General features: G+C 30.2%; 5 protein-coding genes across 12 annotated transcripts in view; 3 read left to right on the top strand and 2 right to left on the bottom strand.

Moving 5' to 3' along the window:
• The window catches only part of LOC126838810 (basement membrane-specific heparan sulfate proteoglycan core protein-like), a 141,385-nt gene extending 139,151 nt beyond the window's left edge, over positions 1 to 2,234 (top strand). For all 8 annotated transcript variants that reach the window (XM_050573529.1, XM_050573532.1, XM_050573534.1 and 5 more), the window contains one exon: positions 1,463 to 2,234. In XM_050573529.1, the coding sequence (XP_050429486.1) occupies positions 1,463 to 1,499 (37 nt within the window). In that variant the 3' untranslated portion in view covers positions 1,500 to 2,234. The remainder of the gene's footprint in view (positions 1 to 1,462) is intronic.
• Positions 2,235 to 6,152: 3,918 nt separating this feature from the next.
• Positions 6,153 to 8,926, bottom strand: LOC126838307 (protein B4). Its single transcript, XM_050572634.1, has 5 exons — positions 8,561 to 8,926; positions 7,330 to 7,422; positions 7,066 to 7,198; positions 6,792 to 7,000; positions 6,153 to 6,722 (listed from the first exon to the last, which is right to left on the bottom strand). Exons 1-5 carry the CDS (start codon positions 8,645 to 8,647, stop codon positions 6,651 to 6,653), a joined length of 594 nt encoding a protein of 197 aa, XP_050428591.1. The 5' UTR covers positions 8,648 to 8,926; the 3' UTR covers positions 6,153 to 6,650.
• Positions 8,927 to 10,097: 1,171 nt separating this feature from the next.
• Positions 10,098 to 12,306, bottom strand: LOC126838821 (uncharacterized). The gene is made up of 3 exons (XM_050573560.1): positions 12,037 to 12,306; positions 11,004 to 11,059; positions 10,098 to 10,240 (listed from the first exon to the last, which is right to left on the bottom strand). Exons 1-3 carry the CDS (start codon positions 12,215 to 12,217, stop codon positions 10,217 to 10,219), a joined length of 261 nt encoding a protein of 86 aa, XP_050429517.1. The 5' UTR covers positions 12,218 to 12,306; the 3' UTR covers positions 10,098 to 10,216.
• A 1,310-nt stretch (positions 12,307 to 13,616) lies between these two features.
• On the top strand, positions 13,617 to 19,333 carry LOC126838728 (protein sel-1 homolog 1). The gene is made up of 13 exons (XM_050573386.1): positions 13,617 to 13,781; positions 13,899 to 14,110; positions 14,191 to 14,431; positions 14,867 to 15,090; positions 15,288 to 15,483; positions 15,586 to 15,740; positions 15,890 to 16,015; positions 16,088 to 16,316; positions 16,567 to 16,715; positions 18,086 to 18,251; positions 18,320 to 18,570; positions 18,642 to 18,764; positions 18,835 to 19,333. The coding sequence occupies exons 2-13, from the start codon at positions 13,907 to 13,909 to the stop codon at positions 18,982 to 18,984; spliced, it is 2,214 nt and encodes a 737-aa protein (XP_050429343.1). The 5' UTR covers positions 13,617 to 13,781; positions 13,899 to 13,906; the 3' UTR covers positions 18,985 to 19,333.
• Positions 19,334 to 22,063: 2,730 nt separating this feature from the next.
• Positions 22,064 to 26,548, top strand: LOC126838046 (serine/threonine-protein phosphatase 6 catalytic subunit). The gene is made up of 7 exons (XM_050572140.1): positions 22,064 to 22,520; positions 22,592 to 22,687; positions 23,031 to 23,238; positions 23,781 to 23,860; positions 25,437 to 25,542; positions 25,949 to 26,110; positions 26,204 to 26,548. Exons 1-7 carry the CDS (start codon positions 22,452 to 22,454, stop codon positions 26,392 to 26,394), a joined length of 912 nt encoding a protein of 303 aa, XP_050428097.1. The 5' UTR covers positions 22,064 to 22,451; the 3' UTR covers positions 26,395 to 26,548.
• The last annotated feature ends 821 nt before the right edge of the window (positions 26,549 to 27,369 follow it).

The following is a 27,369-nucleotide window of genomic DNA, read 5'->3' on the forward strand; positions in this document are numbered from 1 at the left end:
CGTACGGCTGCTGGCCACCTTGTTTTTTGTGTTGATCGTTGTTGTTGACTAGTTCATAACGAACGTTGAAATCTAAAACTGTTTTTTTTTTTTTTTTTTTTTTTTTCATTATAAATCATAAAATAATAATATCGAAAAAGGGTTGTGATTTTAAAAATGTATATAATTTACCTATATACCTATACCATTTATCAATTGTTATCGTGACAATAGTTAGCTTCTTGTACAAAATATAATTAGGTATAATTGACTATTACTGTTAAGGGCTAAACGATTAAAGTGCCTATGCGATTATTGATAATTGTCGACTATATACAATTTGTAAGTATGTTATTATGATACGCTGTTAAAACTATTGACTGTTGTTATTGCCAGACTGATCTCATTATCCGTCATCCGTTCACGTTGGTTTTCGAAAATCGGCGACGTATTAAACTACAGCTAATTAGTAATTAGTTAAAAACATATATTGTTTTTTTTTTTTTTACGTTATGTTGTAATGATAACTGTTTTAGCAATAAAAATCGACCTGTGACTTGCGACAAGTATATATATTATATTTTTGCTTTTTTAATGTTTGATACACTAACAAAACAAAGCTTTTTCATACTAATATTATTAATTTTAGGTTCTTGCACACAGGTTATGACTTTAAATAGACAAAAAAAATTAGCCTTCCTATCGCTTAATCCGCCATAATATTAAGAATTAACACTATAAGCTCATATCAGGTGATTATCCTTAATATTTCTCCCGAAATGGCAATAACTCGATTTTTGAAAATGCCGACAAGAGGTCCTTTTTTGAACACCGCATCACTACTTATTTCTCCTTATACATTTTCTTTCTTTTTATGTCACTATTATATCTCTTATAAAGGTGGGGCCACCGACCACCTGTATGGTTCTATCTATATATTCAAGATATTTAGGTTTTAAAATCCATCACTGGACGCGTGAGGTATGAATGTACGCTGGTCACGTACCCGATTGAGGATTAAGAGATGTTCTACCAATTTTTTTAATTCGGCTGTACCCTGGTAGTATGTATATACTATAGTGTGGTGGTTGTGGCAAAGGTTCCGAACGGCCAATATTAAGCCATGGAAAAACAAATCTATATTGATATTACACGCTAAATCATTCAAATAAAAGGATTATTTTATTAAAATGTGTACGAATACATAGGTATGTTATTATGCGATTTGTACTACGTTTTATTTTTAGTAGGCTATATAGCTAACACGAGGTGGACGGTCCAACGGGTATGTAGAAATTAGAATACTATTCTAAGTGTCTAATTTATTATTGTCACTCGCTTATAGCGTTACTTGCTTTTTAATTTTTTTCGCGCAATAAATTATAAAAAAAAAAAATAATAATATGTTTGGATAATGATATAAATGCGTTTTTTTGGAAACGACTGTAAATTAATTACATTTTGGATATTGTAATTTTTTCAGACACGACACTAGCAATCTCGTGCAAAAGACCAAATGAGCAAGACATTCAACATCATTGCCACCGCTAAGTATCTACTGCGACTAACTAATAGTATAATATACCAAATTGTATACTGTACAATTAATACATTTTTCAATTTTTCAATTTAAGGATTAACTATTATATATTGTTTGTTTTTAAATTAGTTAAGAACTTTTGCTTTTAATAATCATTTTGTAATTAAAACATATTTTAGCATTGAACTTTATACAAGCCTAAATTAGTAACACTTAGCGGCATTTACATTAGCATTTAGCTTGCTATCTATTACATACAAAATGTAAAAGTGTATTTGTGCGTGTGTGTGCGATTACACATTATTACGCATGTTTTTATTCATTCACTTTTCATCATTTAATTAAATCTACTGTATTTGTACTATGTATCTGCGCGATAACCCATCTAGGGATGCGTAAACACTATTCGATCGTAATATAGGTACACACAATAGTACCATTTTTATTTTTAATATTTAAAATAAATATATTATAATATACCTATATGTAGCGGATTAACCAACGTTGTGTTCCATTAAGACTATCCCTATAGTGTACACCATACACAACAATATATAAGTACACCTACCGCGCTATATTTCGTGCGCTAGTCAGATTAATAATGTTTTAATTTAATTTAATATAATATGCTTGTTCCATACATCTACCTTATTTTTTTTTTTAATTTAACGCGTAATTATTTATTGAATAAATATTAATAAATCATATTATTATTGTGCCATAATAACACTTGTTTTTAATCTCTGTGCGACTGTACCTACTTGTCAAAAAAAAAAAAAAACATTCATTTTTTATCGACCTGCATTTAAAAAAGTAAGAACGGAAAGAGAAAATTCCTAACAGGACATACTTCCAATGGACAGAATTCATGTATCATTCATGAGACCTTTTCTAAACATCGTAGATCAGTAAAGAGGAAGATCAAAAGACGTGTCCGACATTGGCCCATGTCGGAGGAAGGTTGGTACACAGACTGCAGACCAAGGGTCCGGATATAGTTCTTAAAAAGTTCCTATCCGATATTTGTTCCGGAGCGAATAAACTTTTTTTCGGGGGAGACAATTTAAGTATATGGACCTTACATATACAATTTTTCTGAACACAGCATGACCGCATTAGATATAAAACGTCACACGAGACAGTAGGGGAACATGGGGCAAAGTGGGGACGCTAATGTCTGAAGACCTGTAATTCACCTAAAATTCAATTTTTTCCTTTCAAATTTTGTTCACGCAATCTATAGGTTATGGCAATTGATTATACATTTTTTATGAAAATTTGATTTTTTTTTTTTATGTAAGTTTTAAGAGATGTAAAAAAAAGTACAGTTTACCCCACTTTGCCCCGTGTTCCCCTAAAGCGTTGGTCAAGTCGACTACCTAATTGACGGTTATGTAAATAAACAACCGACTAAAAGTGTGGCCAATACTTTTTATCATGATATATTATTTTTCCAATGTGGTCACAGTCATAAATCTTAGCTACCTACATTTCTTGGATGGTACTTTTAGCCCACCCATATCAGAAAGTTGCTCTAATAAGACGGTTCAAAAAGCTTGGAATTTATGGGGACTAGACGCATTAATTTCATTAAAGATTATCATAACTAATTGACAATGTAAAAATCGCAATTTTACTCTGCAAAATTTTATTTTGAAACTCTTAATTTTGGTTTAGAAGTCAATAATTTAACCCCGCGTTCAGATTCGGGGTCACTGTTTGGGAGGGTGGATGTTTTTTACAGCCCCTTCTATCGTAGTGCTAAAAACGTGGAAAATAAATCAACAATTTTGCACCAGACCTATCGCTTGCCGGTCGGCTGCTCTGCCCACTGAGCTGTCTGCGTCGCCATTTTAATATAAGGTGAAATATACATCTTATAGACTACAGAATATTTGCTTTGTATTACCAACCCATCCCCTGTGAAATGAACAAATAACATATGCAAACTCAGAAAATGAAAAAAAACCAGTAAGGTGGGGTCGGGGCATAGTGGGGACGGGGAGGTCACAGGTTTACAGGAATTTTTAAATCTTAAAGTGATAGAATCACTTTCGAAAAAACGCTTCGATACAAATCAGTAGTTAGTATTTTCAAGCCAGTACGGTCCAAACCAAGCACAGTGTAAACCAGCAAATTTAGAAAGTATTAAATTGAAGTGCTGTATTTACAAAAGCCCGTTTATTTTAAAGTGATTTTTTATCACTTTTATTTATAATTATTCCTGTAGACCTGTGACCTCTCCGTCCCCTCTATGCTTTGATTCCATTATGCATATACTCTACTGTATTAGTCCTCTCGGATAAAATCACTTTCAAATTAACGCTTCGAGTTAAGCTAAAAGTGGCAGTTGAGTATCCAAACTTTATAGTACCGTTCTGCATAGATCTACATAAAATTGTTGTATTAGTTTGATACATTTTTTTAAAGATTTTAGGTTTTTGTTAAAATATACGAAATCTGAGAACATACAGTTTTAACAAGTCCAAAATTAACAGCTAAAAAACTTGCACTCCCCCTAGGGGGAAGGTAAATGAGTGTAATTAAAATTTGAGACAATTGACGTGCGAGGGCATACGAAATAGATATTCCTTATAAATTTAAACTTGATCCGACTCTTTTTCTCGAAATTATAGCCAGTAAAAGTTCTAACTTAAAAACTCGTATGGTTTTTTTCAAATTTTAACTGTGAAGAAGAAAACTTGTTCATCGTTTACCTACCTTAAGTACCAACTAGTCACTGGATGAAATTTGTGATTTATAGAGTTGCTACTCGAAGGAATTGGTCCAGTATTAAAAAAGTTACAGTGTATACAGATAAAAAAAAAACCCACTTCATAGTAAAACCAATACCTTCACTGCTTTGGATCGAAGCTAAAATAAATATTCCACAACTCTGCAAAGAATTACATTTTTTATATTTATGGTTAACCTTTACAGAAGTGGCACTTGAATCTGGAAACAAATCAACAATGTTTCTTTATGATCGTTGTCAGCCATAATCACAAAGGATCATTTTTTTGTTTCCAGCTTCTAATGCCACTTTTCTATTTTTAACTATAGCATAGATTTTTAGATAGATGATAACTTTTATAGGGCATAGACCATAGACAAATTTAAATTTAAAACATATTATGAAATGTAATTTTTATTCCTATGCTGAGATTTTTCGCATCACGTTATGTTTGTTTAGTTAACTCATTTACTCATCAACTCGACTTGTTTAACAAAGCCCAAAACATTATCATGCTTCAACATTATCTTTAACTTAAAATATCACGATTATTTTCTTTTTAATTTAATTAAAATATTAACTTTGAACTTCAATCTGCTACATTCCTTCCCGCTTTTAAATATTGGTCTACGTATTAATTTAGTTGTATAACATGTAAGAAGTCGCGTTTTTTTCGAATCGCAACTTTTTTTATAAATTCATAGTCGTCCTAATTAATAGTATGATTCATAATATTGAAAAACACTTCATATACGTAACGGCTACAAGTCGTTTTATGTATTTGAAAGCTACTAATTACATCCCTCTAAATTAATTTTAATTCTAGGCCTCAACTTTGAATTAACTTGTAAATATAATAACATACATACAAAAACTAAACACAGTAAACAAATTAAAACAGTCATTTATGTTCATGATTGATTTATTTTCCTATTTATATGCTACTTGGAACACATACTACAGATGTTAATATAAATGTTTCAAAAAAAAATTATCAATTCATTTGTACAAAATGCTAATTTATAATAAAAGGCCTAAATAAGGCAACAATTGTATGAAAAAGAGCGGAAGAAATCGATGTAAAGCACTTGAAATTCTTATTTCTTGTAAATTATTAAATACGACTTAAGACGAAATGACTGTTTCGTTTAATATATATATAATATATAGAAAAATACAACGAAATACAGATTATTTAATTTTCAAATATTATTTTTGAGACATTTTTCTAATGTTTCTTTTGTAATACTTTACAAAAACAAAATATATCTAAATACATATAATGAAATGAAACATATCTTATTAAATACAATCGTGATCAAATCATTCCAAAGGTTATCATTTTGTGCTATATAAAAATACATTATAGTGTATTAAATAATATATTATAAAATAGTTTTCTTATTCACAATAATAATATTATACACCCTAATATTACATATATATATAGATTCATCTATTTATATAGCATATATCAATATTACGCTTAATAAAAAATAATAAAAAGGAAACTCGCATATTATAATGTAATCTAGTCACATTGATAATAATTACATAGCAAAAATTACAAACAAAAATTTTAAATCAATAGTTTAGCATATGGACCATTAGGTACATTTTAAATGTATGTATATGTTTACTAAACTATATTACATTAATTAATGTATTATTATAAAAAACATCTATAAAACAGTTAAAAGGTTAGAGATAAGGTTAGATTAAAACAACATGTGACCATCAGCCAATTAGAGTATAATATATACTCATATACTTAAATATTGTTTTCATAAATATTATATATTATTTTTATTTATTTAATTTTGTGAAAAATATTTGATTTAGTATTACAATATAAAAAGTGTTTTTTCGAAAAAAAAAAAAAGACAATTTCTTTTTCACAGGAAATAATTATTACTACAAGTTACAGAAAAAAGTATTTAAGAGTACTATCTACTAGATATTTAATATAAATATTACTACTTTTATTAACATACAAAGACTATTAATATTTTTTAAGCTACAATTTATTAAATAATTATCAAGACAGTTGAATTAAAAAAGATGCAAAATATGTTTCACAGTGGTAATTATAATTGTGGTTTTGTCACATCTGACAATATAGAATGGTAACATAACAACTATATGCTGATAAAACAAATGAAGATGCTTGTACCAGAATGAGTATTGTTTAGAAAAATTTGTCCAAAAGTTAAGTCAATGCCTGGATACCAGGACGGCCAGTTAAAAAAAAAAAATATGAGTAGACACTAAATTAAAAAAAGAAAAAAACTTGTACCAAAGTCATGACAGTAACTATCAAAATAAATTTAAGTATTATATTTCTTGCTTAACACTAGACTTATTAAACACTAAAACATTAGCATTTTGATTTACAGCTTATGATTCAGAGGAATCTTTTTTTTCTTCCGTTACTGAAGATTTTTCAGGTTCAGATGCAGGTTCCTTGCCCTGTTAAAAATTATTTATATTTTAAGCCATTTAAATTTAATTTATGACATTTAATTAATGTTTCATTACCTCATCCACCTTTTTCTCATCATCGGTTGATTCATTTCCATTTTCTACTACTTTTTCTTCAGTTTTTGAATCTACTTCTTCTTCAGTAGAACTACCGCCCTTATCATCTTTGGATTCACTATCATTTTCAGCAATGCCATTTTCTTCAGCAGAAACTATTTCTTCTTCTTCGTCATTTGCAACTGCCTTAGATTTCCTCCCTCTTTTACCTAAGTTATAAATTTTAAATTTAGAGCTATAATAATCACATTACATAAATGCAAATGAGTATCACCTTTTCCTGTTGGGGTTTTCTTTTCTTTTTTTGGTGGAGGAGCATCACTTTTTGCCTTCGATGCAGCAGTCGAACCTCTTGTAGAAGATCGTGTTGTTCTCCTTCCATCAACTTCCTCAGAACTATTTAATCCCTAAAAAATACGGTTACATAATCATTTTATTTCAAAACTGTTAATATTTTCATTTTTCACACAATTATTAATATACAACTATAATTATATTACATATTTAATTACATATAAACAACCATGTTAATACATACTTTTGTAATAAGCTCAGCCTCTGCATTAATAATATCCAAAGCTTTTGTACGTTTTCCACCAGCATTTCGCTTGCGTCCACGTTTTTCGCTCTCCTATAATTAAATCAAGCCCAATTAATTTTCTACTATAGTAAACTTAATTATTCTAAAAACAATTATTTGTAATTAAAATGAATGTTAGGAATATTCTATCAAACGTCAAAAACACAATTTGACTTAATGCGTTGAACACTGAAAACTAACTAAAATCCCAATTGAAAAATCTTTTAATAAAATATGTTCCCTATTTCAAAAAGTCAAGTTAATTTACATGTATTTAATAGTCATTTTTATAATTACACCCATTAAAAACGTCACAGGTAAAAACTATTGTACCTAAAACAGTTAGGTAACGACAGTTTTTTTTTTATATTATTTACAGCTATGTATTTTTTTTTTTTTTGTAATTAGTAACATGGATAAATGTGGATAAATACTAGCTTAAATTTAAGACTGTATCGTATAGCCCTTATTACCTTGTAAACGATTAAAAAAAAATCATTTCGAAACGTTCTATACTGTTGCGAATAACGTTTTGCTTAAACGAAAATTAGTCGAAAAATTGTAATAACGAGTTAAAATTAATAAATTGGCGGGAAGGTAAATAACCGCGAACACACGCCGGCCGTCAGTGAGGCAATGTGTACAATAGTCGACGTGCCCATACGGTAATCGTGTCGAGTGTGTACGGTAACCATACGAGGACGCCGTCGACATGACGATTCGACGGGACGGCGAACGACATCGACATGGAGTACAAGTCACAACTACGGCGATGTCGAACACCGTAGACCCGTATAACCGTTAAAACACAACGACATGGAACTGTAGACAAATGGCCAAAAGGCCAGGTCGGGCAAGCGGGCAATCTGTAATACGAGTAACGGCAAGAATAAAAATCAACACGGCGTATTATTACAATGCGGCGGCGGCCAAGCGGGTATTAAAGCAATGAGATGGCGGGCCGGAGGAGGGGAGCCAAAGCCACCGTTTTTCGTAATTTTTTGCCGCGGTTCCGTGGTGCTACAAGGGAGGAAGAAAGAAGGCAAACCGTCGACGGAAAAGCCTTTTTCAATGAAACGGCGCGATCGGATCACACGCCGCCGGTAAGGTTTGGCGGCAAAAACGGACGGTGGCATCGGTTGGCTGTTCAATCGACTTGCACGAACAAAATAGCCAATTAGACGTTTACCTGGTTGTTTTCTATGTTGCCGTTGTTGACGACGGGTTCCGCGGCGACGGCGGCGGGTACGTTGTTTTCTGCAGCCACTTCGGACATTATAATAACGTGTTGCGGCGGTGACGACTAGAAAAAAACTTGCCGGGCGATATTCAAAAAAATATGTTGGCGGTAATCCGTGGTCTACGGGCGTACGCACTAAAAACTCTTCGAGTGTATGGCACGCGATGCAGATACGGAGAACAGGGTAGTAAATGTAGGAAAACACAATGTAGCAAATATTCTACCAACAAACGAAATGAAACCGACTGATAGACAAGACCGGCGGCCGTGGACGTCGTTGTTTGTTTACGGGGCACGAGTGTGAATAGGTTTTGTAACGAATAATAAAGCCAAGCGGCCGCCGTTGGAGTTACCGCGAGATGGCGTACCGGGCCCCCCCCCCCCACTGCACTGCATCGACGCGGCCACAAGCGACCTAACCGTCGCTCGTCAGTCGTCACGTGACACTACAGTAAACGACGGGTAACGACTGACGTCCTACTACCGAGCACCGCATAATATGGTATATCAATTTTATATACTCATGTCTTATCTATGGAGTGCCGACGCGACTGTACTGAACCGTTTAAAATGTTCAAAACATCCTTTGCTACTAGCTACGCAGGTAGTCAGTTGACAGTTACATTGCACTTCCAACGCCAGAGGGATTTACAGTTGTAAAAATTAATTTAAAATGTATTGTACAGGAGTACAACAAGAGTATGAAGAATGAGAAAATGATAATAATAAAATTACCGATTACTGTTTTCAGTTTAAACTTGTAATACATTACATAAATAGCGATTATATTTTACAAGGTAGTTTTTTACGGTTTGGAAAAATATAAAATGTCAAGGACGAGTACAACTCCTTAACACCAGTTGAAAAAATATCGACCGGTTTTCAAATTACCCATCTATTTATAGTGATAATATTTCAGACTGAATAATATCCAAACATTTGTATCTGAAGGGTAAAGCAAACTCTCCTCTCTTAATAGTTAATACATTTTTTTCAAATATACTTACTTAACAATTTTAAAAGGGATGTGTAATCACTAATCAAAAATTTACTGTTTGGTAAAAAATTGATTATTAAGAATTACAGTATTGTTATTAATTGTCATTATATCCTTGTAGGTTCGATGCGTAGATAATAACTGTATTTGTGCAATGTTGCAAAATTAGGTATCGAAAAATTAACTTTGTTTTATAAATAGTATTTTCTCAAAAAACCTAAAAAAAACACAAATAAAATTATTTAAAAGTATCTAGGAGGCAGGAGCATATATATACATACATAAATTAAGTATAGTACTAGTAGTTTTCAGAATATAATTTTTACATTTCTACATTAAAAGCACAATTATTATTTCTAAATGTAATAAAGCATAGTTCTTTGATTATTGTATATTGTCATATATACAATATATGGCAATATGACATAATGTATTCTTCCAATAACTAATAAGAATACATTTATTTATTATCTAATTGTGGAGCTCTGCACAATATGTTTTCATTCTGTTTAAATATTACTTTAATACAAATTAAAACGTGATATATATATAAATTGTTTTTCGTGCTGATGAACTGCTGACAATAATCAGTTGGTTTTCCACAGTTTTTAAGATGATTTTTCATGTTGTTCCTTAAACATAACAAATACAGAATACTTTATTAATAACACATGCCATATTGGACTTTATTATTTATTTACATTAACACTAAGGTTTTCAAAAATTGTGTTGTACTCATATCTACTTACAGATGTATGCATAGGCGTAACTAGGGAAGACTTGGTAGGGGCTATGTCCTCCAGAGTCAATTTTAGCCACTTCCATTTTTTTTAAGTAAATTACAATTAAAAACTTTTTTTGTAAGGTTTTGAAGTAGTCGGTCAATAAAAAAGTATTGTTAATTTTTTTCCAAAACGGTTTACTTTCTTATGAATGGTGAAAAAAAATGTTTTCCCACAAAAATTCAGTCCAACTCAATTTTAACCAGCGCCACCATTAGTTTTAAGTTTCTCATTTCAAATAACATAGGATCTGAATAACTTTTTATTTTTCATAAACCTGAGACGTAAAAATCTAAATTCTATGCTAATTGTAAGTGGTAGGTATCTTATAAACTTTGCAATACCTGCGCGTTAGCTGTTGTTATCTGTCATCTGTTCATGATAAAATCAATAATATGTTACAGATTGTACATAATATAAATAGCCTTAAAAAACGGGGAGGGGGTGATCTACTTTTATTTGTACGGTATGGCAATTGGCATAGCCGTATTTGGAAAGAGCGATCGCCCCTGCCCAAGAATCGGATTCTTAATTGGATGATACTGAATATTTCTATAATTGACTATATATTTAAAATTAATAATTAAAAAATATATTTTTAAATATATCTTACCTGTGTCAGTCGTTCATCATTATTTTGATTTTCTATAGTTACTATGTTTTTTTTATCTACACAAAAAATAATATTCCTTATTATTTAACACAAAGACACAGCACTATCATAGGCACAATTTAGGGAAACTTGGTAGTGCTTAGCTCCTCTTAAATGACTGATTAATATTTGTTTCTATACATGTATGTTGATTTTGATAGAGCGTTTAGATAATTGAATCAGTGCATAGCCGGAACTTTATTTTGGGAAAATATCACTTTCTGATGGCAAGTGTTAAAACGAGTTTATTGAATGTAATGTTGTTCCATTGGTGTCTCTCCACCGCCAAATACCTAATCAGTTGAAAACCCTCGATTTGCTGTTTAATTATAGCCCTATCTAGGTTTCTCTATTTTTTCGGCACTTTTTGGACTTAAGACGACATTAGTGGAGATTTTCGCCCTATGTGTATTTCCGGAATTCAAATCATATTTGTGCCAAGTTCGATCAAAATAGTGCAGCCGTTTGGACACCTATAAAGAACACATTATATCTAACTATGCGTATATCATAGGTATTAGGTACACTTATTATTTACATGAGACTCACAGGGCCAGAAAAGGCCAATTATAATTTTTTAAATACCATTGTTTAAGTTCCAATTTCAAAAAAATAGTATTAGAAGCCCGCTCGACCCGAACATAGATTTTAGATATTAGTTCTCAACCTAACTAAATTTATTAAAGACCGAACGATGTCGATGGCATAGTCCACAAATTTCTAGGGGTTTGTTGTAATTTAAGAGGACGAAGATAGAAACTCATAATGCCATAACATTGTTTTATAAACTTCTATATTATGCCCTTTAATATCAACATTATGCGTCTCTAGACTCTAGTACAGTAGTTGTACACTTTAATCTTCGTGTATAGAAGGCTATTAATTATCTGTAATTCTATACATAACTCAGTTTCCTAAAAATATGCACTACTATGACATTGATGATAAGTTTGATAAAAAAATGTAGGTATAATATTTATAAAGAACTACTTACAAACGTCTAATAGCTTGTCTCTCTCCATTTCTGCTTCATTCGCGGCATTCAACATAGAAGGTAACTTAAAACAAGCAATTGTCAACCGTATGAGTAACCATACGCAAAACACTAAAACTATGTACATGATACAAGTATACATCATGGCTGTGAAATTAATAACGACTACTTGGTTCTTCATGATCGCTCAATTGTTTTCTACATTAAGTAAATTCAAAGACGACCGTATACATACATTATACGACGTACGTTAACTTCGAGTGTTTCTTTGTAAAGTATTAAAAAACGCAGGACCACAATTATCGTGCTATAAAACGTAGACACAGCTCAAATCGATACTCCATCACTAAATTATTCATTGAGGTGACATATGATTGAGAGCCTCCTAATATATATATATAGACTACAATATATTAATGTATACCTACGTACGTAATGGAAATAATACTGTAAATATGTAATTTACAGTTTCATATATATATCAAACATTATTATTTTAATAATATTAAATAAATATAAGCTTTATCTTGATAATTTTTCGGTGTATTTATGTTAAAGGTTAAGCAATAGACATAGAAGGCATACTGTAGGGATAGGGTCACTACTATATAAGTTTATGACTCAAAATAACTTGTTGTCGTGCATCGTATAAATCCGTGTAAAAGTGTCTGTATGACAGCGCCTCATAATGATCTGGGTCTACTATCACTATCCAGTTTACCGTTGGGGTATCTCTTGTCCCTTTTTTAAAAATAAGTTTTATCATCTCAGTGGCTCGTCCGGATTTAATGCTTAGTTCCGGGTTTTGTATTTCGATGGCGGGGTAGTTTAGTATTTTCGGGGTCAACTCTTCCGCCCCTCATGACCGCCCTATCTCCGTGGACACCTACTCATAGATTTCCCCCCTTGGCCCTTGCCACCTCCAGTTCAATTGTCTTCGCACTAATTATTTTCATAAATTCCTTTGCTATGTTCTTTCCAGTCTCCAGAATTTTAAATCGAAAATAACACCCAGCACAGTATAAAGTTTACAGACCAGTGAAGTAAAGCTAGCAGAGTGGGATCCAGACTGACGTTAATTATTAATCAATGCGGATAGTGAATTAATCACTATCAAACGAAGGAGGTAAATAATCTTCAACAAGTATTTTCAAAATGTATACATTTAAAATTTGTTTTACAATGTTTTCAGATTTTGTTAGTGGCTATACTGCAACAATATGTGGAAATCGGATCACTACCTTTTGCTCCACAAATTTTTTATTCCATGAGACATTTGTTCCAAAGAAAAAAAGTCAATTTCCAATCCAACAACACCACGTACAGCTTTTTCATTAATAATAAAATAATAATAGTAATGGTATCTGCTCTATATATTTTTTTACTTTATTAATTAATGTTTATTACAATACTTAATTAGTTCCTAATAAACACAAAATAATTATTAAAAAACCTAATATAATAGACAACTAACTAATCTCTATCTAGTAGATCAGAGATGAACTAGTTGACAATTCTTAAAAAACAAAGTAGCTGTGATTATATCAGTGGTTTCACAAACTGATAGTGAATAGTGAATAGTGTTTTTTATTGATGATGTAATGAATTTGAATTGCTTGTTCTAATTTGTATTATTTTATTATTAAAAACAGATTAAGACGTTACTTTAATAACAGTTGGCGATTTAAAATAAATGGATTAAATTTGCGAATTTACGGCTGTTAAGTTTTTGTTATCTTAAACTTGTAAGTAATATTGTTTTCTTATATAAATTTAAGAAAATATATTTTTTATATAAATTTAACTACTATTACTTACTTATTTACTACATTAAATATCTAAAGATAGTTTTCTGTATACAGGCCTATCAATGAAGGAGCGATTGTTGTTATGTTGGTTTTTGTTCTTGCTTGTGGCTTGGGTCTGTGCAGAAAAAAAAGACTCTAAAGAAGATGAAGAAGATAATTATGACCTAAAGACAGAAGTAAAAAAACGTGAACACACAGCTAGTCGTGTGTTTCAGTTGATTAATGAAGCAGCTATGGAAATTGTCGGAGCTCCTGATCTAACAAAAGTATTACAAAGTTATATCATTTAATTTTAAGCAATATGTTATATTGTTACTAACAGTAGAACACTTTTTCTTATTTTTAGGAAAAGCCTATGAACTTAGAAGATGATCAGTCAGCAGATCAGTCAAAAAGTTATGATTTAGACAGTAGTGAAAACTTACAACTTATTAAGTTCCCTACTGATGGATTGTTTACTTATTGGGCCGATTTGTCCAATGATGATATAAGTTTACAAAGTTTAAGTGAAAATTCTGATGACAATGATGTTGAATTAGAATGGAAAGAACCAACAACAAATGCTGTCAATATACCTAATGAAGAAGGTAAATATATTATTCAACCCTTTATGGTAATTAGGGAATTGTTGATATTTCGACAAATTCACTCACGCGGGTGCCTGACCTCAGAATTCAAATTGGCGCCACTGCTTCCAACTTTTCCAACACATTAGAGTAGTTTTTTTCTTTTTACTTTATTCCATACAAATAGATATGAGAAGCCAAATTTATTCTTACTCAAAAAAAACACTAAACTTCGTCATTTCTTTACTCATTTCGTTCGTCTCTATAAATATTTTTTTACCACATCCACTCACTTCTTCCTCAATCTCTACCTCTACATTTAAATACTTTTACTGAGAGTTTTTCTTTAAAATCTAATTGGTGGTTAGTTTCATAAATAAACTATCTTATTTTTTAAAAAAAAGTTTGAATTTTATATTTGGATTAATTAGTTTTAATATTTATAACTTTTTGTAGTACAAACATTATATCAAACTGGTTTACGAAAATTAAAGTCTACACGTGGTGATAATTTGGAAGCATATGATTACTTTTACAAAGCGAGTTTATTAGGACATGAAGAAGCAAAGGCAAAGTATGCGTTTGCTTTATTATTTGGTTTAAAATTCAAGCAAAATATTGCTGGTGCTTATGAAATATTTAATGAATTATCTGAAAAAGGAAACCCTGATGCTCATCTCGTAAGTAATCACTAACAGTACTTTACACAATAATCATTGTAATTAATGAGAAAATAAAAATTGTATGTAGTTCTTGTCTCACTCCCTTAAATGTATTATGTTTTATGTATATAAATATAAATATATATATATATATATATATTATTTTTGTACATATGATTTCATAATTAATCTTGTATCTTTGTTATTTTAATTAGGGTATGGGCTTTTTGTATGCTGTTGGTCTGCATGTTCATGTAAGCCAACCAAAAGCACTTGTACATTATGTAATGGCTGCTGTTGGTGGTAATGTTCTTGCACAGTTAGCTTTGGGCTACCGTTATTTTGCTGGAGCTACTGTGGCGTACAGTTGTGAGAAAGCATTAGAATTTTACAAATTTGTTGCTAATAATGGTAAAAATGATTAAAAAAAAATTTGTCTTATGTTAAAAATTAACTATACTTTTTTGAGATACTATTTTTATGCATTTAAATGTTTCGTTTTTTTTTGTTTAGTTGCCAATGAGTTATCCTTATCTGGTGGCCCTCTTGTTCAACGTATAAAACTAATGGAAGAGATGGATAATCCTAATTATAACAGTGGCATTGTCGATTCGGATTTATTGGACTACTATAAAATGTTAGCTAATAAAGGAGATACACAAGCACAAGTAAATAATTTGTTTAACCCTCTATAGCTATTATTTTAGTATTCTTAACACTATCACTTGATTTAACATGTATACATTTTCACTTGAAGATTTTATTAAGTGTGCTTATATCATAAAATAATACATGCATATTACATCTTGTTTTATAGGTGGGATTAGGCCAGTTGTACTTACAAGGTGGTAGAGGTGTACCAATAGATATACAAACAGCCCAATACTACTTCCAAAAAGCAGCAGAGAATGGTAACGCTCTTGCATACGGTTTCCTTGGAAAGGTATTCTTGGTTATATAGAGCTTTAAAATGTTGTTAAAAAATCGTGACCTATACAACAATTTTACTTTACAGATTTATTTAGAAGAACGTGATGATGCAGAACCCGATTATGAAAAAGCGTTGGAATACTTTTATAAAGCAGCTAAATTGAAAAATCCTGTTGGGCAGAGTGGTCTAGGTTTCATGTATTTAAGTGGTCTCAAGGTGACTCAAGATTATTCAGAGGCTTTAAATTGGTTTACGTTAGCTGCAGAGCAGGGTTGGGTCGAAGGGCATTTATATGTTGGAATGATTTACTACAGTATGTTAATTTTACTAAATCATTAACACTTGGTATCGTACATATTATAAGAATGTTATGGTACAAAAACATCATTTATTTCTTTTGTCAAAAAATATTCTAATACTAACTCTACTTTGAGTAGAGACTGTTTTTATTTTATTTATATTATGATGTTTCTGTACACAACTGTTTTGCAGTGTTCTTGTAGAATGTGTACTTGATGTTAAAGAATCTTCTTGCTTTTTTTTTAAAATGTTGAATATTTTAGAGGGTTTGGGTGTCAAGCGAGACTACAAATTAGCCATTAAAAACTTTGGTTTAGCATCAAAATCAGGAAATTTGTTGGCTTATTACCATATGGCACAAATGCATGCAACTGGTATTGGTGTATTGCGTTCATGTCCTACGGCTCTTGAGGTATGGTATTAATATTTATTATTTGATTTAAGAAAACAAAGATTCATAAAGCTCTTATGATAGACCAAGAAGAAAGTAGTATCTACTAGTGGAGATATATGAGCCGGGGAAAAGGAAAGTGGCGTAAGTCACATATAAGTTGTTTTGAGAAATAGAAGAATTGCGTTTTGTATTTCTACAACTTTGTATAAACTAACAAAATTTTAAGTAGCGCTCTCTCGCGAACAAAGGCTCCACTTGACTAACTCCACTGACTAAATGACTCTTTTAGATTATACTAATAAGCCCTAGCGATATTGCGGATTTTTTTAAAAATTTTGACTTACGTCACTTTCATTCTCACCGGCTCATATAATGTTAACTATTAGAGGCTATTACATGATTAACTAACTCGAGTTTGCGAATTTTATAAGTAGAGACAGAGATGGTATTATTTGTGTTTAAAAATTGTCATGATAATTTTTCAAATAAAAAATTGTAAAAAACACCAGCACAGTGGTGGCAGAGCATAATCAATGTAGTCACACTAAGTTATTTTAACTGAGAGTGATGAAATAAATCTTAAATCAAACACTTAATTTTTGGAATTTACCAATGTAAAATCATTGTAAAGGCAATAATGTGCTTAAAATTATATTTTATGTATTAGGGTTAATTGTCTATGATAATTTGTCAAGTTTTAATTTATATTTATTTTAAATATAACATTTTTTCTTTTAAAATGTCATCCCTTCCCATTCAAAAAACAGTAGATTAACTGAACCCATTTTAGCTTCAATGAGAAATTGAAATGATATTAATTTTTCGATATAATTTTTTTTTCCCTTTTGTCTAGTCTGTATCTACTGTACTTTTGAATCCCAGCACTAATTTGCAACTCAAAAATTGGGTCTGCTTTATACTCTAAGGGTAAAATTGAAAAAACTTCACGTTTTAACTTTGGTACGCCAAATAAATATTTTTTTTTTAATTTTGACTCGATGGCCCATATTTCCCAAAGTTATAGCATATTAAGTTGAAAGATAAAAAATTAGCAAATTATTTAGGGGTTTGTTCTATTTTTTAAAGTAAAAGTCATTTTATCACTTTATTGAAATAATTTCTAATAACCTGCGGGATTCGGTGTTATTATTATTATTTTATATTGTTAATCCTTGATTATACATTTTTTAGCTCGACTAAATTATTAATAATATTTGTAAAAACAATAATTTTAATTTTAATTGAGTTTGTAAATTATAAATACTTAACTAGACAAATGATGATGTTATAACTAACATAGTAGCACAATAATTAATAACCATTATATCCAAAATTATTTGAAAAAAATTGCTCTGTATAAATGAATTTCTTTGATATTGTTGTTATAGTTGTTTAAAAATGTAGCAGAACGTGGTAAATGGGGTAGCTATTTAATGCATGCGTACAATGCATATAAAGAAAATGACTTTAAAGAATCGTTTGTACTGTACTCGTTTTTGGCAGAACTAGGATATGAAGTTGCACAAAGTAACACTGCATTTATATTAGACCGAGGTATTTCATCCTTTCCTTTTATTTGTATTTTTGTTGACTTTTATTAAATGTTACACTATATCGTTTAGGTGATATAAACTTGTGGGAATCTGAAAAAGAACGTTATGTTCGTGCAATGATGTATTGGAGCCGATCTGGAGCCCAAGGATATGCAGCAGCACAATTAAAGCTAGGCGATTATCATTATTATGGTCTTGGTACTAAAGTTGACTATGAAATGGCTGCCAACTATTATAGACAGGCATCCGAACAGCATCACAATGCCCAAGCAATGTTTAATTTGGGCTACATGCATGAGATGGGACTAGGAATGGAACAAGTACATATTATACTTAAAAGAAATATTACATTTTTATTGTTTCTATTAATTTTTTTCCTTATAATATATAGGATATTCATTTGGCTAAAAGATGTTATGACATGGCTGCCGAGACTAGCTTAGATGCAAAAGTTCCTGTATTTTTAGCTCTAGCTAAATTAAACCTATTGCATACTTTTGGCCATTATTATAATGTAAGATTTAAACAAAAAAATATATTATTTTTGTAGGGAGTTGTTACTAAATTAATATGTATTATTACAGGAAATTTCTAATATCATGACAATATTATCCAACGACATTGCTGTTCCAATAGGTTTTAGTTGGGATTTATACTTGATAGCTGTATTATTTGCGCTACTTTCATACATAATATATTTACGAAGACCTAATAGACAAGTACAAAATACGTGATGAATGAGATACAGTATACAGTCAAACACACATTTTAATAAAAATGTTTTTTCCCAATAACTAGAATTACTAGAAAATTTCTTGTAAGACTGTACTGAGTAATGAAATAAGGTGGGATGATTTTTTTTTTATCAAAAATGTTGTTTAATATTTATTATCCTATCAACTTACTGATTAACGAGAAATTTAATATATACATTTGAGTATGTATATAATTTTAGAAACCTTAATTCTAACATTAATTTTGGTAGTAATGTAATTTTATATTTTGTTTACCAAAAAATGTAAAAATTAATACAAGAGTAATTTAAAAAACCTATAAAATGTTATAAGCCTATATGTTTTTTTTTGTTTATAATAATCATATATTGTAATATCCTTTAAATAATCTATTTCTTTTTGTCTATTGATAGGTAAAATTGTTATTGCTTTTTTTTTTTAATATGCTAAGTAAATTGTGTTTTATTGTACTTAGATTTAACATTTTTATTTATATTTTACCCTTAAAAAGTCTGGACGCAACCATTTCCTTTACTCAAAACATGTCTTAAAAAAAGCAATAGTAAAATGAAGTGATCAAATTTGTAGAATTTCTTTTTCAAAGATGACACTACAGTTGTTACAAGTTTTAAGATTTTTAAAAATTCAATTTCTAATCATCTTATTAAAAGTTATGATTTTGCATTTTATTTTGAGCTGGCTGTGTAGCTCTTTGTAATGAAATTATTAAAATTACATTTCTCAATTACTTTTATGTATTATAATTAACAAAAGAACAAGTGGGTAAAGCGGCAGTATGTTAAATTTTGGTTCTCACTGCTGCTGCTTGTTCGACACTGGACTATACTCTTAATCTCTCTCTGGGCAGACCATAGACCTATAAAGAAATGGACTGATAGTAGAGAGAGAGAGAGAGAGGTCCGAATATCGACATCGTTAAAAAGAGACAGAGAGAGTTGTAAGGTATATCATGAAGAAATAGTAATATGATAATACCCGGTAATGAAATTTTTATATTAAAAATGTTTAATTCATCTTATTAAATTATTGAATTTTTATTGTCATCAGTTTAATTTCTCATAATGGTTTTCCAATATAAAATTGGAACTCGACGGCCGCTTTTAGGTACTCTGTGTTTGACCTTCTCATTACATGCCCAAACCATTTGATTCTTTTTTTAAGTCGACAAATACCTGCCACACATTTTGTTTGTATTCAAACTTTTTTTCTATATTCTGCCCAATCACCGACAGCTGATCTATTGTCAATTTCCTTTTTTGAAATTCCACATTGGTACTCCCCTTATATACTAATAGTATGTAAAACAAAATTACCATTATTTTAGTATAATAATAATTTACCAACAGTAAATTAGAGTTTGTAGAGAAAAACTGTTTTTCAAAACATACTCACACGTTTTATAAAAAGTAAAACAGAATGTTCATTGAAAAAATCTGAATGAAATCGTAATGATTTTTAAGTATTTATTACCGATGTACTATACATATATATTTAAAACAATACATCATACGAAAGCATTGGATACCCGACAAAATAATGAAGTACATATCCTTAAATGCTTTACAACTTCGAATGACACAATAATAAATAATAATTAAAAATGATTTAATTATTATATATTTCCATGTGTGTGTATCGTCATATATATATATATATCAGTGGCGGTTCTGGCATTAAATTGTTGAGGAGGCAACAACTTTGTACCCTTATTGATAAAAAAAGCGCAAAACCCCAACACCTAAAATTTCTCTTAAAATACTTCCCTTTTTTAACTGTAACAGAAGACTTTTGCTTATTATCCTAGTTATTAGTTATAATCGCATTACCGGTCATCTAATAAAATAATTATCATTAAAATGTACGAACTTAAGATAAATGTATAATCATAAAAACATATGTAAATACAATTTACAAAAGATGAAATTTTAATCGCAAACGATTTTCTGTATGTATGTTGCTTAATAACCACTATACTGTCATGTACAGGATTCATTTTGAAAAAAAATAATAAAGCTAATAAGTATAATAATATATTAACTAATAACTTAAGAAAAATAAATAAAACGCCAAATAGTAAACCGGTATCAGAATTAAGTAAAAAATATAGTGATATCAAATTGCTGATAAATGATTTAGTGATAATGGGAAATGGCGTTTTGTTGTTGGCAGTGTCTGTGCTGATGTACATGCTGAATGTCTATGCCCCATTTCTTCCCCAAGATAAGAACGATTATCGGTCAGTTGTCCACAGAGGCAATATTTTTGTGTCGCCTCTCGCAGAGAATTGCGCATGCGCTGTTCGTATTATTTTATGTATGTACGTGTGTGTGTGTATGTTGTGAACACAACAACATAACGTGAGATATTAGCGGCAGCCGCCTCCGCCCTTATGCTACGTGTGTAACAACAGGCAGCGGCCGTTGCTTCCAGACGGTCACCGCTGATATGGAGAGACGTTATTTCAAATTCTTAAATTTTTTTTTCGCTTTCAAAAATTATTGCTCGTATACATTTTTTGATTGGAAATATTTATTGTAAACCAAAATATCTCATCATAATAACAATATTAAGTACATAGTTTCCTTAATTTTCAAGGGAGGCACCGCCTCCCTTGCCTCCCCGGGAAAACCGCCACTGATATATATATATATAATTTTATTATTCTACGTCTTTTAAATTTGTATTCCATGGGAAACCCAACAACGGCAGTATAGAAGGGTTGCGTGGGAGGCGCAGTCCATATCTTTACAGGTCTATGGTTTATGATAATTAGCCGGTTTATCAGTGAAAGATTCACGATTTATCCACAAGGAGCGCTAGCAGTCACTGATTTCAATATTCTTACATAAGAACCAAGGTGGATTTATAAATCCACCTAGGTCTATGCTATATACTCTATTCAGAATAAGAACAGGCTTCGGCGGCCGACTTGTGCGCATGGGCGTTGCTTGACTACGAGCAACGAACCTCGAACACTGCCGCCGGTAGGGCTACAGACGAAATGTATAATGGGCGGTGCCTGACCGCCGCCCGACGAAAACTGGTCGGCCGCCGAAGCCTGTTCTTAATCTGAACAGAGTATAGACCGACTGCCGAGTGTCAACGACGTGCAACCAGTTTGAAGTTTATCGATAGCCACGGCCATGGCCGTGATCGTGACGACCCGCCCGCAGGCCGCAACTCACCTATAGGTGCTCCGTCTAGTGTTAAAAGGTCTCTAACTGCAACACTGTTTTTTGAGTTGATGCTGATAATATAATTATTATTTTATTATTATCACATTGAAAATGATAAGTCCTTGAAATTTGTTTTCCTTATTAAGTTTTAAACTTTTGATATGTTTTTTAACGCCGATTAGATAATTTGTAGACATTTTTGTTGTAATAGTACTGTTTTGCTTAGTATTAATGTAATCTAGCAGTATTTTTATAAGTTTATTTTTTGAAATGCCCGAGTGGGAAAATTGGTTCGAGATTGCCAAACAGTGCAAATATTTGCCAGAAAATGATCTTAAGGTGGTATTGTCTACTTAACTACATTATTTTTATATGAATTTATAATAGTTTTTTTGTTTGCCTTTTTTTAGAAATTATGTCAGATTGTTTGTGATTTATTAATAGAAGAGGCAAATATCCAACCAGTTAACACTCCAGTTACTGTTTGTGGGGATATACATGGACAAGTAAACAATAATTATATTTTTATTAAGAAAAATAATAGTATTATATGTTAAAAACCAATTTTTTTTTTATTCAACTTTTAATATTTAATTAAAATATAAAATAAATAAACAAAACCTTTTTTAAGTTTCCACATAGATATTTAACTCCCGTCTATGCTTGTTGAAATGTTCCATTCTATTCTAAAAAGCGTTTTAAAATGCTCTATTCTTATAATGATACATTATTATAATCTACTACTTTATAAAATTTAATCCAAACAAATATTACTGGTATTGCATCTTAATTTTTTATCTAAATAAAATATAATAGATTTAATATATATAACGCATATTATGTTTTTAGTTTTATGATTTAGAAGAGCTCTTTCGAAATGGTGGACAGGTTCCAGATACAAACTATGTTTTTATGGGAGATTTTGTAGATCGTGGTTACTACAGTCTGGAATCGCTGACTAGACTATTAACTCTTAAAGCAAAATGGCCTCATCGTATAACATTATTAAGAGGCAACCATGAATCTAGACAAATTACTCAAGTTTATGGATTTTACGGTATAGTTAATTATTGTTTTTAATATAGTTAATTTGATCAGTGGCTTCAAGTTTTAAAATTTCATGTGAAGCAGTCTTAAATTTAAACTACTACTCGGCCCTCAAACTTTTTTCAATACTTTTTAGGCCATATAATACCATTGTTTTCCTTATAATACTACGATTCTTTTATATGAAGAGGTCGGTTCAGTATAGTTATATGTTCATTGCTACTATACATGATCAGTTTAAAATTTTATTTACTCTCTCTATGTTTAAACGTCCATTAATCCCACCGATCGGGGCATAAACGGTTTAGATTTGGCATTTTTGAGCTAATAGCTAGCTGCCGACCTAACACTACCATACAAGTTAGCTACTGAAAAATGTGCAGGTGGCCATTTCTTACCCCCAGACTGTTGCCCGCCCGGAGCAACAAACTACTAGTGGCTAAGATTCGAACCAGCGACCATGTGTTGGTTTATTTCCGCTATTTCTCACTCCGCCAAGCGCCTGCCTTAAAATCTAATTTACTAATGTATAAAAATTATATTATTTTTTAGATGAATGTATGAATAAGTATGGCAATGCAAATGTATGGAAAGAATGTTGCAAAGTTTTTGACTTGCTCTCTATTGCTGCGGTGTGTATTGCATGATTTATATTATTTGAAACTTAATCTGTTGTACTATTTTGCTTATTGCACATGGTCAAAAAAGTGGAGCACTGAAAATAGTTATTTGTTTTTAGAACTGTGACATAGTTTATATTATATAGTATGCCTCTAAGGTCCTGACCTAACGCCACTGTTCTCAAGGAAATACCAAATATCTCTCTTAATTAAGTCATCTATTACTTAATTACTTATAATGTTGAACAAATAACTTGACTGTGTTGTTTTATAGAAAAACTACAAAATTGTATTTGATTTCTGATAAAATGAGTGTCTTACATTAATTAGATCACCCATCATATAAACCTTATTTTTATTTTATTAAATATTTAATGTTATAATAATTTTGATGAAATAGTATTTGGGGTACAAAAGTAATATTGATAAATTGTGTATTTATTTGGAATAGTGTAAATTAATTGCAATGCAATATAATATCTATGTAACTTTTACTAGGAATTATTCAGAAAGTATTTACTTTATGTTAGTATAGACTTGTCTTTTGGGGAAATAAAAAATTGTCTGCTTATTAACAGTTGTTCTCTAAAAAGAGGTTTACTCAAATTTCATTACCAACAAACAATATTATAACATAACCGGTAGGGCTCAGTATTAATAGCATTTTCAAATTGAACAGAGTACAAAGTTTATAGTTAGTAGCAACTAATACACTAGCATACTAAACATGATGTATTGAATTTTTAGACTAAACAAATATATAAATACTTAAAATCTATTTCTTAAAAAAAAGTTGTTTATATTTCCTTCTGTAAAAAGTAAATATAGTTACGCAGAATGTGTTTGACTCAGTCCATGGTGGTTTTAGAGCAAAACCACCTACTATGAAATTGAAAAAGATTTACATTTTGTTATGAAATGTTATATCCATTTTTCAATATGTTTAATGTTAATTAATTATAAAGGTACACCATTTATTACTTTTTCTAGGTTATATTTTAAAAAAAACAATAATTTTGTTCCAAAATGTTATCCCCTATTGATTTCTTTATAAGTGTAGAAAATCATAGAACGAGTAAAACGCGTTTGCTTAGAAATTTGTTTACGCTTAGGGTTATTAGTTATTATACCTTATTAAAAAATGAAAAAGGTAACATCTATCAGTGTTGTAATTTAGGATTTTGAAAGTTCTATCCCTTAAGTTATACAGGAAAAAGACCTTAACGATTCTTAAAAAGAAAATGCAGGTTTTTATTTTTGTCATATGTATTCTGCATTGATACACCTACCCATTGATTTGCTATTTGTATTCAACGTTTAATATTATTATTTTTTATATCATTGTTAAACCTTTAGGTGTTAATTATTTTTTATTAACTTTTATAGTTTATACTAATAAGCAGATAAAATAACATTAAACAAAAATTTAACTTTTATATTTTCAGAATTGTGATGCTTTTTTGTAATAATAATTTTTAATAACAACCAAACTTTGTGTTCCATGATTTAATTTTTTTATCTTTAAAATAAAAATGTGAATAGAAAAAAAAACTTGTTTATGTAATCATAATTTTATTCATTTATATAGCTTATAGATGAAGAAGTGTTCTGCGTTCATGGTGGTTTATCTCCTGATATTTCAACGTTGGATCAAATCAGAGTTATAGAGCGAAATCAAGAAATTCCATATAAAGGTATTATGCTGTATTTCAAACATTACGTACTTTATTACAAATAGTTTTTTAAGAAAACAGTAGAATGATCGGTTACATCTTAGGCTTGCTTTAATTATATTACTTTCTTCATTGAAATTAAATATGTACAATATTTAATAAAATATTAAACACACCAACACAATAATATGTAAATAAAATTGTCGTTATATTTATTAGTTTTTAATTGCTAATTAAAAACTAGTGTAGTATTATGTATGACTGACAAGTGTGGCTGCAAACAAAAATATTTTGATTATATATTTTTGACAAATACATCACTACTTTGATCCAAAACGGAGAAAGTATTAATACTAGTTAATACTATTGAAAAGCAATAGTACATTTTTTTAAGTACTTAACTAATTTAAAAAATGTACATTTTTAGGAGCATTTTGTGATTTAGTGTGGTCGGATCCTGAAGAAATTGAAAAATGGCATGTTAGTCCACGCGGTGCTGGCTGGCTGTTCGGATCTAAAGTTACTGAAGAATTCATGGAAAAGAATCAGTTAGAGTTAATATGCAGAGCTCATCAACTTGTCAATGAAGGTAAATAATAAAATTAATTACTTGACCCAACACTATTCAATTTTCTAGCATTTAATTTATTACTAGTTAGTAATATGTTTTATTATTTTTCAGGCTTCAAGTATATGTTTAATGATAAATTAGTAACCGTGTGGTCAGCACCTAACTACTGTTATCGGTGTGGAAATGTTGCATCTATACTAGAATTCTCTACGGTACACAATCGCAAACCAATATTGTTTAATGCAGTTCCCGATGAACAAAGAGTCATTCCGGATAAGGCTGCTACACCTTACTTCTTGTGATAAGATATAATAAATATATAATTATTTATCAATGAATTTCAAATGATTTAAGATAAACTGATCTATTTTTTGTAAAATTATACTCTTGTATGTCAAAATGGTTACAGTTTAAGATATGTATCCCAAAAACATTAAAAATGAATGATTTTTAAAATGTTGTTTCATCTATTTATTTTTGCTTTTATATTACTCATATATAGACTATTGTTATAATTTGTCTTCTAATTATATAGTTCATTATATTCTAGGTACAATACAAAACAATATTATAAAATATAAACAAATTAGTAAATTTGATAACACAAATGAAAATCATAACAGTATTGCAAAATTACTACATATTACATTATTATTTGATTCCATTCTACATAACCATAAGTAAGAATAATTGAAGATTTGAGTGGAAAATAGTGTTAAGTTATACCTAATTATATAAACATTGTTTTTGTTGCATGGGTAAAAAGTGTAGTAATAAAATACACATTGTAGCAAAATATTAGGCCGATTATTCACTATTATATTATATTATATGGAAAAACAATAATTATTGCAATAGACGCATCACTACATTAATATGACCTTGTATTATCGACAAAGTTGATTTCTGAACATTTAACAACAATGCCATCCAACACTTATCTAACTTCAATTGATAGTTGATACTTATTCAGTAGACAGTATGAATTATTAATAAATTCCATGGGGATTCTATCGGCTGATTATATTTTCTGGTAGCCTCAGACACTTGGGCTCCCTTCCCTCACTCATTGAAATAAAACCATCCTTTTATAAACTCTCTACATTTTTAAATAATAGTTAATGTTATATTTGTATCAAAAGCAGTACACACCGACGGTCATTACAAGTTGGTACTAGCAAGTAGCATAAATTAAATATACTATAGTATATTTAATGTTTGGTACTAGTGTGTTAATTAAGAATAATTTGAAATATTTTATTTTGTTAAGGGAAAAG

Source organism: Adelges cooleyi, unplaced genomic scaffold (assembly GCF_023614345.1).
Source record: "Adelges cooleyi isolate 19-005CV unplaced genomic scaffold, UGA_ACOO_1.1 ACOO_flye_CR_arks_rails_tigmint_CR_PRNA_30, whole genome shotgun sequence".
Taxonomy (NCBI): Eukaryota; Metazoa; Arthropoda; class Insecta; order Hemiptera; family Adelgidae; genus Adelges; species Adelges cooleyi.

Coding starts and splice junctions, on each gene's coding strand:
- LOC126838307 (XM_050572634.1), bottom strand. CDS start 8,647: ATGTCCGAAGTGGCTGCAGAAAACAACGTACCCGCCGCCGTCGCCGCG. Junction 7,423..8,560: donor GCAACATAGAAAACAACCAG/GTAAACGTCTAA, acceptor ATTTAATTATAG/GAGAGCGAAAAACGTGGACG. Junction 7,199..7,329: donor AGGCTGAGCTTATTACAAAA/GTATGTATTAAC, acceptor CGTATTTTTTAG/GGATTAAATAGTTCTGAGGA.
- LOC126838821 (XM_050573560.1), bottom strand. CDS start 12,217: ATGAAGAACCAAGTAGTCGTTATTAATTTCACAGCCATGATGTATACT. Junction 11,060..12,036: donor AGACAAGCTATTAGACGTTT/GTAAGTAGTTCT, acceptor TTTTTTGTGTAG/ATAAAAAAAACATAGTAACT. Junction 10,241..11,003: donor ATGATGAACGACTGACACAG/GTAAGATATATT, acceptor GTTATGTTTAAG/GAACAACATGAAAAATCATC.
- LOC126838728 (XM_050573386.1), top strand. CDS start 13,907: ATGAAGGAGCGATTGTTGTTATGTTGGTTTTTGTTCTTGCTTGTGGCT. Junction 15,741..15,889: donor AAGGAGATACACAAGCACAA/GTAAATAATTTG, acceptor CTTGTTTTATAG/GTGGGATTAGGCCAGTTGTA. Junction 18,252..18,319: donor TGCATTTATATTAGACCGAG/GTATTTCATCCT, acceptor TATATCGTTTAG/GTGATATAAACTTGTGGGAA.
- LOC126838046 (XM_050572140.1), top strand. CDS start 22,452: ATGCCCGAGTGGGAAAATTGGTTCGAGATTGCCAAACAGTGCAAATAT. Junction 22,521..22,591: donor TGCCAGAAAATGATCTTAAG/GTGGTATTGTCT, acceptor GCCTTTTTTTAG/AAATTATGTCAGATTGTTTG. Junction 25,543..25,948: donor TCAAGAAATTCCATATAAAG/GTATTATGCTGT, acceptor GTACATTTTTAG/GAGCATTTTGTGATTTAGTG.